This window comes from Sus scrofa, chromosome 13 (assembly GCF_054392235.1).
Source record: "Sus scrofa isolate SSC_HxYL_T2T_F1_AM1 chromosome 13, Sscrofa_HxYL_maternal_Yorkshire_Landrace_v2.0, whole genome shotgun sequence".
Lineage (NCBI taxonomy): Eukaryota > Metazoa > Chordata > Mammalia > Artiodactyla > Suidae > Sus > Sus scrofa.
The window spans coordinates 82,465,262-82,480,051 of NC_139395.1; the positions used below are offsets into that span (position 1 = coordinate 82,465,262).

The following is a 14,790-nucleotide window of genomic DNA, read 5'->3' on the forward strand; positions in this document are numbered from 1 at the left end:
CTGCTTTCTTTTCATACTCAAAAGTTTTCTTACTCTGGCTTATTTCTTTTTCCACATAAACTTTAGAACCAGCATGTCTAGCTGCAGGAAGGATACTTGATTTTTTAAAAACTGAGATTGTGTTAACTTTGTATGTTTACTTGGGGAAAGTTGGCATTGTTAGCAGTGTTGTCCTGTGCAAAAACACAGGGTGTTTCCCTGCTTATCCCAGTTTACTTTGCTCATGATTCTTGTGAGGACTGTTACAGGACCGCTTTGAAGGGTTTTTATTGATTTATTTATTTTGGGGTGTGTATGTGTGTTCTATAAAGATGTTGTGTGTTTCATGTTAGGCTTATGCCCTAGAAATTTATCTTTCCATTGCTCTTACAATGGGTTCTTCTCTCTCATTATGTTTTCTAGCTGGATATTGTGTGTATGCAAGGAGGCTATAATTCAGTGTCATTAATTTCCTATCTTGCTATCTTACTGAATACTCATTATTGTCTGTATTCATCTTAGCATGTATTTTCTTGGGTTTTCTAGTTGTATTTGCATATCATTTGCAGAAAGATCATTTACCTCTTCCTTAGGGTACAAACATTTTTAAAGCTTTGTGTTACCTACTGACAAACCTCTTCTTTTAAGAAATATGTTACCAGTTTATACTCTGCCTGGAAGTGTTTCACCATACCCTTGCCGGTACTGGGTACTAACATTTTAAAATTCTCTGCCAATTTATTACAACCTTCATTCATTAAGAGAACATTCATGTGCCAGGTGCCATGTAGGAGGCTGAGGACCTGGCAGGGAACAGACAAACCTTAGCCCCCTGGGAGTCCATAGTCTGGGAGGAGATGAGGCTTAAGTTTCTTTTTATCCCCAACTTTATTGAGCTATAGTTGAGAAAAACTATGTTTTTAGGTTGCATATGTGATTTTTTTTTAAGGTGATGACTTAATATACATATACATTGTGAAATGATCACCACAATCAAGTTAATTAACACATCTAGCAACTCACATGCCTTTTTTTTTGACTGCCCAGTAGCATATGAAGTTCCGAGGCCAAGGATCAGAATCGAGCCACCGTTGCAACCTACGCCGCAGCTACAACAATGCTGGAACCTTTAACCCGCTGTGCTAGGCCAGGGATTGAACCTGCATGTTTGCCCTGCAAAGACCTGCTGTTGATCCCATTGTGTCACAGTGGGAACTCCCTCACATCCCTTTTTAAATTTGTGGTGAGAATACTTAACGATCTATTCTCTTAGCAAATTTAAAGGATACAATACTGTAAACTATAGTCACTAGGCTGAACACTAGATCCTCAGAACTTAATTCTTGTAACTCACAGCTTGTACCCTTTGACCATCTCCCCATTCCCTCCAGCCCATGGCAACCATCCGTCTAGTCTCTGGTTCTACAAATTTGGCTTTTTTAGTGTCTGTGCCTTAGGTGAGATCACATAGTATTTGTCAAGGCTGAAGTTTCTGGAGATTTATAATTCAGACTGCTCCTGTTTTCCTGAGCCCAGCCAACAGCACAAGGCATGGCTGCCCTAGCAGACACCTCACCATGGGCCCAGGGAACTTGAGCAGTTAGTAAAATCCATCACCCTAACCCCTTCCGTAGAGTCCTTGTAATAAGCCCTCTGGGTGGCTTCCCTGATGGCCTCCATAGCCTGGGCAGTGCCAGGAGCAAGGGGAGGAGTTGGGTAGGTGCTGAGACCTTTCCCCAGAGCTGAGACTCAGTAAAATGGATGAAAGGATGGACGGAGGCGTCTGCTCTCCCCTTGAAAGCCCTGCCCGCCCCTGCCCCCAAGTGCAGTGAACAACCCTGGCAGCCCATTTGCAGAGGGTGTTGCTCATTGACATGGATGGACTCTGCCCGGGCCTCGCTGGTGGCTCCCCTCCCTGGACAGGCGGTCATGGACTTGGTCCACTGGCCTCACCCCCTGCTTTTCCTTCATCTCAGCCTGGTAGGGTCCCCAGCCATGGCCCTCTCCATGCAGCTGCCCAGCCCTGCATCCTGGCAGCCTTTTTAACTCTCAAAACCCCTCACTCACCCATGTTCCCAGCTCTGTCACTTCCTGCCGTGTGATCCTGGGCTGGCTGACTTCCCTCTCCGAGTTGGTTTCTATCTGCACCTCACAGGAGTCTGCATCAGAAGTGCACAGCAAGTGGCACAGGGAGGGCTCCATAAACATGTGTTTATTGAACAAGGGAGTGAAAGAATCAATGTGCTTCCCCCAGGCATGTGGTTAGGACGGGGGGCTTGGGGGGGGGGTGTCATCAGGTGCAGTCTTGGTTGGAGAAGCAACCACTTCATGCCCCACCCCCCACTGATTCCCACCCGAGGGGGCAGGCCTAGGGGTCTGCACCAGGCCGTGCTGAGGATGAGCTGGGTGGGCAGCCTGGTTGCACTCAGCCTGCACCCCCCAGCCTCTTCAGGCGTCTGGACCTTTGTGGCCCCATCCCAGTGTCCTTGCACAGTAGGGTACATGGGGCAGGGGTGAAAGACACACCCAGCCCAGCCCCTGGCCCCAGGTGCCTGGTCCTCAAGAGAGAGGAAATTTCCTTCTCTCGTGATTTATTTTCCACATCCCTGACTCTGAACGCCAGGCTGGCTGCTGTTTACCTTGGCTGAGCCTCCCCTTCTCCCCGGGCCAGCCTCGTGTAAACAGCATGTTCCTTCTCTCAGCTCTGCTAGTGTTGAGGTGGCCTTTTGCAACCAATTCTAGGAATTTTGAAAGTCTGTAGGCCTAAGTTCAGGGCCAGCCCCCCAGGGTGTGAGCAGCCCCTTGGCCTCTGTTGGTCTGGGCTTGCTCCCTGAGGGGGCTTCACGCTGGTGCCCCACAGAGCTGGCCCGTGGGGGCTGCCCCAGCAGGGTCCCCTCTGCTTTCACTCACTCCTCTCCACACACTGATGCTATGGGGGCCCTAGTCTTCCCTTATTCACACCCTCAAGGTCAGACACCCCCCCCCCCCCCGCCAATGACACACACTCTCTCAGGAACAGAGGCAGGCCCCCATGGGCTGGTGGCAGGAGGGCTTATTCTCGGGGCCTGTGGTCAGGGCCAAGGGAACAAGCACGGCGGGGACTGGCTGGGGCAAGGAGAGATGCGGAGTCCCCATGCCTGGCTTGGCCAGGGGCTGCCTCACTCACCCGTGAGGCCTGAGGCAAGGACACCTGGTTTCCTTGTACGAGAAACGGGCTGTCAATCCCATAGTGACGAGGGAGCTGCAAGGGGGAATCGTGTTCCTTTTGCTCATTGCCGTGTCTACATGGATTTGATAGCGTGTCACAGCCACCCCAGTGATTCAACACTCTGTGTGTCTCTCCTTCTCCACGCAGATCTGGGACATGAGCGACGATGAGACCGTCTGACAACACCCCCCGAGAGGCTGACCCCTCCCTGGCTGCCCCACAGGGCTCTCAGTGGCTGGAGCAGGACGGCCGCCCCCAGGACTGGTGATTCTGGGCCCCAAGCCCCTCCAACCTTTCTGGTCCCCTCGTCCCTATACCTTGAGGACTGGGGTCCTTCTTCCGCTGCCCAGGAGCTTCTGGTGTTCTCCATTTCTTATGATTCACAATCCCACCAGTACTGAGCTAAATAATAACCTTGGCTTTGGCATTGCCATTGATCTGGGACTCAGTTCCCTTCACGAGCAGTTCTCTTTTCTTGTTGTCACAAGCGTTCGGTAGTCATGTTCCCAGGATCCTTCTGGTTCTGACCCCCATGGGGTGGCAGTTAAGGACAGGGAGGAGTTGGCTGAACACGGACCAAATGAGGCCGTGAGGAACCAGCTCCAGCTCTGCAGACTGCACCGAGAGGCCCCCGGGCACCTGTGGGTGCTGAGAGCCTTGTTGGTGCACGTCCGCATGGCCTGCTGGCGGGAAGGACAGAGGGGACCACAGCTGTCCCAGGGAACACAGGCCTCCATTAAGGACAGAGTGTGCAGCCCACACTGCTCCTGCGCCTCTGGGGGGGAGGGGGGTGCATGTCTGTGGCCAGGAGTCCACCAGGGGTGGTGAGGTGGTGAGGCGCTCAGGCTGCTTTTCCTCCTCATCCTGGGTGTGCACATCCGTGACACCCACAGAGCTGGGCAAGGAAGCCCAGGAGAGGTACCCTTCCTGCACTTTTATTTCTGTGGTGTCACCTTTTGTTTTGGGACTAGAGCCAAAGTCAAAATCGAGTCTGAGGCTGACTCGTACAAGAGCTGGGGTTTTGTAGGTTATGTTTTATCTCTCTTCTTTTTTTGCTTTTTAGGGCCACACCCTCGGCATATGGAGGTTCCCAGGCTAGGGGCCGGCAGGTTGCGGCTGCCGGCCTACACCACAGCAACGCCAGATCCGAGCCGCATCTGTGACCTACACCACTGCTCACGGAAACACCAGACCCTTAACCCACTAAGCGAAGCCAGGGCTTGAACTCACATCCTCATGGATGAGAGTGGGATTCATTTCTGCTGCGCCACAATGGGAACTCCAGGTTAGGTTTTAAATATTGCTTCTCATGGCGTTAAAATTAGTTTCCCAGCCAATGTGGGGCTTGAATCCACACAGCCCCTGTACACGGGGGTAGGGCGGCGAGCCCGGCTCCCTCCCGCCCCCACTGCCCCGTCCTGTCACTCCAGGACCCAGGGATCACACATAGTCTGTGGTTTAAGAGCACTTTATTATTGTTCTTAAGGCTACTTTTAAGTACAAAAAAAAGATGGCCTGCCAAACCTTTTTTTTTCTTCTTCTTCCAGGAAAAACAGGCCACAGAGAATGGTATATTACAGATTTACAAACATGGAGAGAATGGTCAGAGCACACTGCAGATGGCGTGGCTCAGTGAGGAACCTCACTGTGCCCACCCGAGGCCAGGGAGTGTCCCTTCCCGGTGACATGTTTGGTTTTCTGCTTCCCCGTCTGCCTAAGGCCTCCTCCCGGGTGCCGCCTATCCCAGACAGGTCAGCGCGCTGGGGACCCGGCCCTCAGCGCCATTGTCCCCTCCAAAGTGATGGCCTCGCTGGTGGACGGTGGGCGTGTGAGGAGCCTATTCTTGACAGAGCCGCCAGCAGCGGGGGAGTTTTCCTGTGGCGACGCTCAGTAGCCTGTAGCAATAACAAACTAGTGGCTATTAAGGCAGATGCAGTGTTCTCATAGAATAACTGTGTTCCTGCACTTTTACAGACAAATCTACGACAAAAAAAAAAGATCAACTTTTTTTTTCCAAACAAAAAAATATGAATGATTACAATAGGAAAGGGAAAAATTAAATAGCTACATATCATTAACAAATTAATTGTTCTTCAAAAAATACCTACAAATTTCTCTGTACATTCTTTACGCACAGCGTAATGATGGTCTTAAAGTTACCTATATAAAAAAAGTGTTCTCAACGATTTTTCCTACAGAAAATATAGGGGCCTGAATGCAAAAGCCTGGAAGCCCAGTTAAGTGGGAGGGAAATGTGTGCGGGGGGCCCAAGGAGGCAGCTTTCCTCCCGCCTGTTAAAAGACCTGCAGCCGCCTTGTGGCCACAAGAGCCAGTCCGCGCGCCTTTTCACCCAAGGCCACGTTTCAAAACGAACCTGCTAACCTGGATCTTTCTCATACTGAAAACCAGCCTCAAGGGCCCCCGTGAGTCCACAGTGCCGCGCAGCCAGGCGAGCGCGCAAGCGCCCTGGTGGGCGAAATGGGAAGGTAGCGCGGGGGGGGGGGGGGGGCGCATAGAAACATTTATCAAGAGGAGCAGCTGTTGAACATCCACAGCTGGGTCTGTCATGCTTTCTTCTTCACCTAATTTCTAGTTAGTAGCTATTACTAGAGCAAACGATAATAAATGCTGTTGTAACTGTGTAAAGTCAGAGGAATGTATGCTGCCTTGGCTGCAGTGTACAAGGACATGTACAAAATCCCGTATCACAGATTGTCAGGAATCTGCTGTTCAGCCAAGAGTTCAAAGGGAGCAGTTTCTGCGAGGAGGGGGCTGGAAGACACAAATGCCAGCTCCCCTAAGATGCGTAATAAGCAGACGGATGCAAAAAATAAATGATGAGGTCAGCCTGCGGCCAAAAACTCCAGCATCCTACCCACGGCTGACCAGCCACTCGCCTGCCCTTCTCCAGGGCCCGCGCCACTTGGGAGTAACGTGAATATCAAACACAAATCTTAGAGTACAACTGTACCAGCAGTAAGTATATCTAGGACTGTAACTGACAAAAATAAACAAACTCTGAAAAGCTAAAGTATTAATGTTTTTGTTTACTGTCTATACAATTAATAGAAACCAGCTATTTTTATCCATTAAAACATGCATCACGTTTAAAGCACTACGGAATCCTCCAACCTCAGCTCTAGTCTAACAAACTGCAGTGTTTAGAAAAGGTAAAATGCCCGTGATTGGTGGAGTCTGCAGTCCAGTTGCAAGCACCTGATATCTAGACAGAGAAAGACCTATAACCTGCATGAGACTTCCCCTTCCAAAGCAGTTTTGTCTAAATTTTAAAAACAACCAAAAAACCCCCACACAAATGGTCAGAAATGTCATCCTTAAACCCTCTGGTTTTCAGCAGTCTGCCCATCTTGCACCAAGTTGTCAGGCAGGCAACTTCAGTCCTCCTCCCATAGTGCAAATCAGACACGACAGTTCCGTTCTCTTCAAGTAGACGCACACACACAAGCACACACACACCCCGGTCTCAAGAAGCAAATGAGAAAGCACAAAGCGTCTGGTCACCAGTGGCCTGGCCTGTGACTGAAAGCGCCGTGGAGTTCTGGCCCCTGTCAGGCAGCAGCCCTGCACCAGGGTTTCTTTGGTGACTGAGGCAGGAAGTTAGGTGCTGCATCGGACAGGTGCCACCACGGATGCTGCTGTTTGAGGGCCCCATGTACAAATACCAAGCAAGTACAAAACAACAAAAATCCCGACGTCATGGTTTTGCGAATAAACCACCCCTCCCTTCCTCCCACCCCACCCCCGTGACTCCCCCCCGCCCCGCCCCATTTTTTAAGCACTGACTGTTCAAAGCTCAGGCAAACCATGCAGATCCGCATCATGTTCGCGGGCAGCGCTCCTTCAGGAGACCACGGATGGGGAGTGGCTGTGGCTGACCATGTGCGCAGAGGGGCTGGCGGGCTGGCCCCTGCGCGAGGCCGACTCGGGGCTGCTGGATGCGCCGTCCTTGGCTGCCTTGATCTGCAGCCATGTGTCGCCCAGGGCTTTGGCAAAGTGGTCGTCCACAGAGCCTGTGATGGACACGGAGTTGGGTGCCGGCTCAGGCTCCTTGTAGTTCTTGCCCAGGCTCCTGCGGAAATGCTCCTCCACCACGGGGTCACAGGTGGTGGCGGCTGTGGGGAGCAGGACAGCAGTCAGGGATGGGACCTGGGGACAGAGGGCCCACTTCACCCGGCCTAGCTGGGCCCTTGGGCGGGTTACGTCGCTGGACCTGCCACCAGGCAGCATGCCTGCTGCCCCGGGCTAGGTACACATTCAGATGCAGAGTGTGGCCGTAAGAACAGCAGCTCCCACTGTGCCCCCAAGTAGAGGATGGGCCTGGAGGTCAGGGCCAATGTGCCCTTTCCCCTTCCACCCAAGCTGAGCACACGCTGGGCGCACCTGTGCTCAAAGCCACCCTGTCCACCTGGATCAGAAATGGCCCCCAGGGGCTGGTGGTTCCCATCAACATGAGGACACAGAAGAGGCTGGAACTGCACTGAGTCGTGTGCAGAGGGGGTCAGCACTTACAGCTCGAGGCCCTCCGGAAGCTGGCCGGGCTGGCCGCACAGCCGCTGTGCGCCACAGGGCAGTGGGAGAGGTTGCAGTTGCGGGTGCTGGCAGAGGCGCACGTGATCACCGAGGGCCGGTTCTGGGGAGAGGAGAGCTGTCAGTGCGGGTGTGGGAGGATGGGCAGCTGTGCTGCCCCAGCCCCACGGGCAACCCCAGTCCTCGGGTCCCTGCCCAGCTCAGAGGCAGGCCAACCGCCCTGTGCCCCCAACTGTGGCTGGCACCTGTCCAGCGCAGAAAGCGGAGTGCCATCGGCCTCCTGGGTGCCTCCAGGTGGGGCCTCCCCAGCATCCACATGGCCCACCTGCCACCTCCTAGTCACAGTGGGGGTCACACTGCTCCACTTCCTGAATCCACAGTGAACAAGCCTTGAGAGTATGAGCTCGGCCCACTCCCAAGCCGTCCTTTCTTGGGGCAGTGACCCTTGTTCGTGGCCATTTGAGTCCATGAGGGACATGGGACAGAGGCTCAGCTGCTGGGAGCTGAAATGGAGCCTGGGAGTCAGAGACCAGTGTGCAGATGGCAGAGGGTTGCAAAGGGACCACAGTTCCTACCATTAAGGTCCTCAGAGTGCATGGTCCCCGTCCTTCTCAGCGTGGCCCTCCCAGGACCTTCCAATATACTCCCGGCTTGCTTCAGACTAAAGCTGTGGCTCCAGTCTTTTCTACCAGGACCACACAAGTCACGATGGAGACAGAAACGCAGGAAATCTCTCCAAGCGCCTGAATGACACACATCACCCTCCCCCAACCCGCCTGCACACACTCTTCTCTCCTTCCCCAAACCTCCACACTGTCTGTCCTGCACACTCCACTGATGCTTTCAAACCCTGTTCAAATGTCACCTCTGTGAAGCCTTTTATGACCACTCTACCAGCACATTCAGCAAGCAGACCAGCCCTTACAGATTCACCGGCCTCCTGCAGACCATGCATGCTTCAGCGCAGGGACTGGCGAGTCTGCATCCCCAGACCTCAGAGCAGAACCGGGACAGAAACCATCTGTGCACCCACATCTCTCTCAAGCAAGTATCTGCCTCCCAACACCCCTGAGGACCAAGAGGTAGGAGGACGAGACAGCCAGTGAGGGGCTGGCTGAAGGGTCGCCCCAAAGGGAGTCGGGGGTGTCCACCCCCCCATTCCTTTAAAGAAGTGGATCAGTAGCCGGTGTGAAGGCCTGCACACCAAACCTTCCCCTGATGGGATGTGAACAGGAGCGATGAGAATGCGTCCGAGACCAAGATCGGGATCTACACGAGACAAGCCACCCGTCCAAGACATGGGAAGAAGTGGCTTGGCAGCAGCATTTGAAAAAAGTCGGGGCTTTGTCAACGGTTCGACACATCAGCAATGGGGTGGAGCCACTGAGAGTCAGTGTGACAACTCACCACGTGGATGAAAATGGCAGAGAAGAGAAAACGTGGCTTTTTATCTTCTCATTTTTTGCTTTCTAGGGCCGCACCCGTGGCACTTGGAAGTTCCCAGGCTAGGGGTCCAATTGGAGCTGCAGCTGCCGGCCTACACCACAGCCACGGCAATACAGGATCTGAGCCGCATCTGCAACCTACACCACAGCCCTCAGCAATGCTGGATCCTTAACCCACTGAGTGAGGCCAGGGATGAAACCTGTATCTTCCTGGATACTAGTTGGGTTCTAACTCACTGAGCCACAACAGCAACTCTAAGAACATGGCTTTGAGGCCAGGCTGACCTGGGGTGAACCAGCTTTCCACTCATTAGGCAGGACCTTCATTCACACCTCTAAGCGCACCTTCCTTCAAGTGTGAAACAGAAAGAACGATACCTCAAGAGGGGCCTGGAGCATCACCTGAGATGGAGGTGTGGGGGCCTGGCCATGGTCACGTATGGGACTCCTGCCCTGCAGGTGAAGGACAGCCAGCAGACCACCTTTTGAAGTGTCTGTTTAAACTTGAGCCTGTGATCTGCCCACATCCCGCCTCGTAGGAACACGCCCTCCATCCTGGCGATGGAGCTATGGCAGCCGTGTTCACAAGTGACCCTGTCCCCCTGGGCCCGACTGAATCGCTGACTCAGGCTGAGGGCCAACTACTGGGGCCAGCTCAGGAGGAGGTTCAAGTTGAGCCATGGGACAGCCCATGCCAAGCTGGCCATGTGACAGAGACGCTGAGAGAGAAAAGGATGCAAAGAGCGGGACAGGCACAGCGCCAGGGGCAGACAGAGGGTCCCACCCCTCTTCCAGCGCTCCCAGACAAGGACCAGCCCTTCATTCCTGAGTCCAGCTGCACCCATGACCTTGGCTCTGGGCAACGCCCTGGGTCCTCCCAATATAACTTCCTTCCTTTTGTGCTTAAACCAGCTCAGGTGGGTTCTGTTCTTGGAACCAGGTCCCTGACCAAGGCAAAGGTCAGAGCGTGTGGGCGTGTTTGGGGGGAAATGCAGTGTCAGAGAAAGCAGTGAGGGAAGCTTAGGCCGAAGCATATGGTGGGATGTCCAGTCTCAGGGCTGTAGGAAAGGCCACTCCAAGAGAGAGCATGGCCCCTGCCGGGCAGGGCAGGGCTGGGCTGGGCTCTAAGAAGAGGCTGTGGCAGCTCCCTGGGAATGGGACCACCTCTGAGATGTCTCCTGACCCGAGATGAAGTGAACACTGGTGGATGTGGTCAGTGCCTGGGGGCTTCCTCTCTTGCCCACAACCCAGGCTGCAGGTGTCTGGCTGAGCTCGCCTGGGACCTGACACCTGCTGGGTGCCACCCACCACACTTGGAACAGCCTCCTGCTTCCACACGGCCTGTGCCCATGCGCTCATGTGGCCCAACACCCTTACTTTCCGGACCGGGGAGATGAAGGCCACACTGTGACCTGCTGGAGACTGAGAATTTGTCATCAAGTGCTGTTTACCCCTCGCCCTACCCACCCCAGCTGCAAGCGGCTCCCACATGGGGACAATCCCAAGGTTTGCTGTCCCTTGGATGTTTCCTCTTTAAGCTTATCCTGTCTCTCCTCATTGGCTGCCGTCCTCTTGGCATCTTTGTAACTTAAGAACAGCTGCTGTCACAAAACCACGGAATGGGTGACACTTTCCGCAGCCACCCCAGACCTGCCTCTCTGGGAGCCTTCCAGTCCCAGTTCCCAGGGATCGGAGTCCCACTCACCACTGCAAGGAGTAAGGTGCCCACTGCCCGCCCCGCAGAGCTGCCGGCTTGGCTGACGCTCCAGGAAGCCTCTCCCCACCGTCATTTCCTGCAGCCCTGCTGACAGCAGGTGACACAGAAGTCCCGGGAATGGGCGGATGACTCTGAAGTCCATCGTCGGCACCGCACCTGCAGAGCCCAGCACTGAGCAGAAGCTCAAGTTGGAGCTGAGCGTCCCAGCCATGTGGGGCTGACAGAGGAGCCGGTGAACAGTTATCCTGGGATGGGACCCGGAGACCAGCAGCCAAGCCGGGGTTTGGGGGTGGGCAGCCAGGCTCCTAATGAAAGCTGGGATCACTGCCATCCCAGAAGAGCTGCTGTCTGCTTCTCTGTCCCAGCAGGAAGCCCAAAGGAACACAGGGGCAGGTCAAGGTTCTCTGCTGGAAAACCCGCCCAGGGCCGGGGGCAGCCAGGCCCATGACAGGGTGGGGTGGGAGCTGAGGTCATGAGAGCCAGTCAACATCCAGAGGTACCCTTCACACAGCAGCTGTGGCCAGAACCAACCAGAAGGTCCTCAAAAGCCTTGCAAAGCCATGGAAATCCATGATTTCAAGAAGATGTCAAAGAACTGCAGAGAGGGGAGGGAGGGCCCGCCTGCCGCCCTGTTCTGGGCAGAGACCTGGCGCTTGTCCCCCAGGCCACCAAGGGCCACAGCCACCCTTCTGAGGAACTCCGCCTGGGAGTGGCTGGAGCCAGAGGGCTGAATTCCCCAGATTCTAGAAATAAACTCCTCTTCCACGTAGGTCACCTCCCCTCTGCCCCCGAGGCCCTCTCTTCACGTCGCCATTTGCCCGCACCGCAAGTCTGCCTCCCCCTCCAGGGCTTCGAGGCTCCAGTGGCGCTGCGCGGTCACTAAGCGGATGACGAGTAGCTCAGCGTGTTCTTACTAACCCTACGTTCACAGATGAGTCGTCTGATTACCTGTCTCTGAACTCAAACCTTGAGTGTCCGTAGAGAGCTAGACCAGCTTCTAACACACCCTACGCAAAGCAGGGGTCTACACAGTTCTGGAAAAGGAACGAAGGAAACCATGGGCTCCAAGGTTGGAAGTGGAGCTGTTCACTGGCCTCACGGAATCACTGCCTCGCCCAGTTCCTGGGGTCCCCACAGGCAGTTGTCACAGTCGGGGCCAGAACCAAGTGCGGGAAGGGACAAGAGGGTAGGGACACAGCCAGCAGCCCGGAGGCCGAGCCCCAGCTCCGGCCACGCCGGTCCCTCCTCTGCTCAAAGACCCATTAGGTCACAGGCCCCAGAGGTTGAGAGAGAAAGGCTGTGGCTCAGGAGCTGATTCTTAGCCTCGATGCCAGTGTCTACTTTTATTACTATTCCCCCAGAAGCAGAAGCCCCCCTTTTAAGTCTATTTTCCTACCAATCTGTGTTTATCTTGTAGTAACTTAGTTTCCTTATTGTCCTTTAATAATACTAATAAAGAAAAAATCTTTGTCTGCCAATCACAGGTTTCTGACCAGCAGGAGCTAAGAGCCAAGAGCCCCATGATCAGTGACTTGATGGAATTCCAGCCCAAGGTGAAGCAACCTGACATCTAACCCCACCTGTGAGGCTAATGTAGGATTAATGTAGGATTCCCCTTAGGATCATGGCAGGGGTCCTAGGAAGGCTGCTAGGAATACACCTTATCTAGATGGCATGTGTGCTTTCTGCACAGACCCTGAGCCCCACGGGACAAGGCCCAAACAGGCTCAGATTGGAATTAAAATGCAAGGTATAGCATTTGGTGAGACGATCCTGCTGCTGGCACCGTGTAGAGCCAAGGTGGGTTACCCCCCATATCTCTCATCACCTGCCTCGGCTCTGCCAGGAGCCACGGAGCCACCCATCCCCCACCCCCTGGCGCCTGGACCCACTACCAGCCACCAGCCGAGCGCCACAGAACAAAGACATACCTGCTGCCGCTCCACTGGGGTCAGGGTGGGTGAGATGCCGGCTGGCCTGCTGGTGTCTAGGCTGTTCTTGGTCAGTGCGAGGGGCTGCTCCATGCTGAGGCTGGGGAGGGACGTGTACAGGTGGCTGCCGTGCAGGCTCATGGTGGGGGCCGCGGCGCGCTCGATGGGGCTGCGGCTCCGCTCCCGGGGGTCTTTCCGGCAGTCTCCATTGGCAGTCTTGCTCCTGAAAAGAGGAGTGAGCGCTCAGGTGGGAACCTGAAGCTTCCATGGGCGAAGGGGCCTTCGACCACAGCCAGGCGCTCTCACCCATCCCATCGCCCCCCACCTTGCTGTGGAGAAGTCCCACACCACTATCGCCCCGTTTTCTGAGGTGTGGGTCAAACAGCTAGTTGGTATTGAAGAGCCAGGATGCTCGCCCAGGTTGGCGCTGGGTGAAGAACCTTCCCAGGCCCGAATCGGCTCCAGGGGGCCATCCAGACGAAGGCAGCGGCCCATCAGAGTGCTTCTACAACTCCCTGGCTAACAGCCCTGAGACCTCACCTGTGTGCTTGAGGCTGGCTTGGTTTGACAAGAACCTGCCATTACCAAGGATGAAGGCGGTGATGATGCCAAAGCAGCCGATGCCTCCCACACGCCGGCTCCTGCTCCAGGCCTCACCAGCCTCAGCGCATGAGGTCTCCCCAACAGCACTGGGAAGACCCCATAACCACCCCTCCCCAGAGGAGCCACCCTGCAGATGGAGCACGTGCCTGTCAGGTGGCAGGGGCTTGGGGGTGAGGCCCTCGCAAGCCTCAGCGGCTCTTAGAGGCCACAGACGGGGGTGTCCTGGTCAAAAGAGCTGCCTCGGAGGGTCTCAGTGGGGAGGGGCCATTATACAAACATAAAGGACTGCACTGGTACAGGGCAGGGGATCTGTGAGCATTAGCGGAACCAAATCTGCCGCAAACATAGTTCATCAGCTACAGAGGAACTAACTGCAAAGGCACAGCATTTCTTCCCTTTACTCTCCGGTCTGCTCTGCAGGAGGACTTGGAGGCAATTACATGGTACACGGCCAGCCACTGGGACCACCATGGAGCGGGTTCTGGTCAGAGTCCAGAAGAAGCACTCCACACAAGCCACAGGCCTTCCCATGATGATTCAGAAGGCGTCACAGGCCTTGACGGCAGAGTCTCCGCGGCTGTGATCTCGAGCGCCGATTTCCCGCAGAACCTCACAGAAGTGCCATGCCCGCCTGAGGGGTTTCAGGCCTATGGGAGAGGGCCTGGCGTTTACCGGACGGATGTTTATGACTAAGTATCTGAATTCTCAGAGTGTGAAAGACCCCACCGTTACAGACTCACTTTCAGTATCAGCTTTCTTTCTAAATTGGAGTAAAATAAAATGCAATGTATGACAAACTATGTAAATTGTGCTTCCCTGACACAGTCTCCCCTCCCTCCCCCAAAAAGTGAGGTTTTGGGGCCCAAGCAGGCTTAGGGACAGAGGTGCGAGCTTTGTTGTCAGTCTACCTCCGCCCAGTCCCGACTCCACGATATTCACCCAGTGTCCACCCAGCCCATCCCGCGGGTCCCAGGGAGGAACACATGGCACTGCTTTCTCCTAGACCCGTGATCTGGGGAGGACAGGAAGGCCGGGGCTGGGGCATCAGGCTCCCACGTGGCGACGGAAGCATGGCAGAGTCAGCGCCGGAGGTGTGTCACCTGTGCTCACAGCCACACCCAGTGGCCCTGAGGACGGGACTCGGGGGAGCAGGCCACCACAGGCAGGACACGGTGGGCATCGCGCAGCAGAAAAGACACTGAAACACACAGCAAACGTCTGAAGAGCCCGCTGGTTAATTTTAGTAAAATTATACATGACTCACATTTCCAGCTCACTTGCTGGAGCTTCAAGACAGACACTGTTTTCCACCCCCGGTGAATCATAGCCCAGCCTCCTTGCTTCCCGGGCGTCGTGCTC

General features: G+C 54.9%; 2 protein-coding genes and 1 long non-coding RNA gene across 48 annotated transcripts in view; 2 read left to right on the forward strand and 1 right to left on the reverse strand.

The window, feature by feature from the left end:
- The window catches only part of ATG7 (autophagy related 7), a 279,358-nt gene extending 275,713 nt beyond the window's left edge, over positions 1–3,645 (forward strand). For 35 of the 36 annotated variants that reach the window (XR_014822342.1, XR_014822339.1, XR_014822340.1 and 32 more), the window contains one exon: positions 3,335–3,645. Coding sequence is in view for 29 of the 36 variants with exons in the window: in XM_084986716.1 (XP_084842842.1) it covers positions 3,335–3,367 (33 nt within the window). In the remaining 7 variants the exon portion in view is untranslated. 36 annotated transcript variants of the gene reach the window in all.
- A 994-nt stretch (positions 3,646–4,639) lies between these two features.
- The window catches only part of VGLL4 (vestigial like family member 4), a 175,005-nt gene continuing 164,854 nt past the window's right edge, over positions 4,640–14,790 (reverse strand). For all 11 annotated transcript variants that reach the window (XM_021071118.2, XM_021071114.2, XM_084989513.1 and 8 more), the window contains 3 exons: positions 12,829–13,051; positions 7,718–7,838; positions 4,640–7,320 (listed from right to left, as the gene is read on the reverse strand). In XM_021071118.2, the coding sequence (XP_020926777.1) occupies positions 7,049–7,320; positions 7,718–7,838; positions 12,829–13,051 (616 nt within the window). In that variant the 3' untranslated portion in view covers positions 4,640–7,048. The remainder of the gene's footprint in view (positions 7,321–7,717; positions 7,839–12,828; positions 13,052–14,790) is intronic.
- LOC146397428 (uncharacterized) lies at positions 6,786–14,231 on the forward strand. The gene is made up of 2 exons (XR_014823846.1): positions 6,786–12,450; positions 13,852–14,231. It is a non-coding gene; the product is annotated as an uncharacterized LOC146397428 (long non-coding RNA).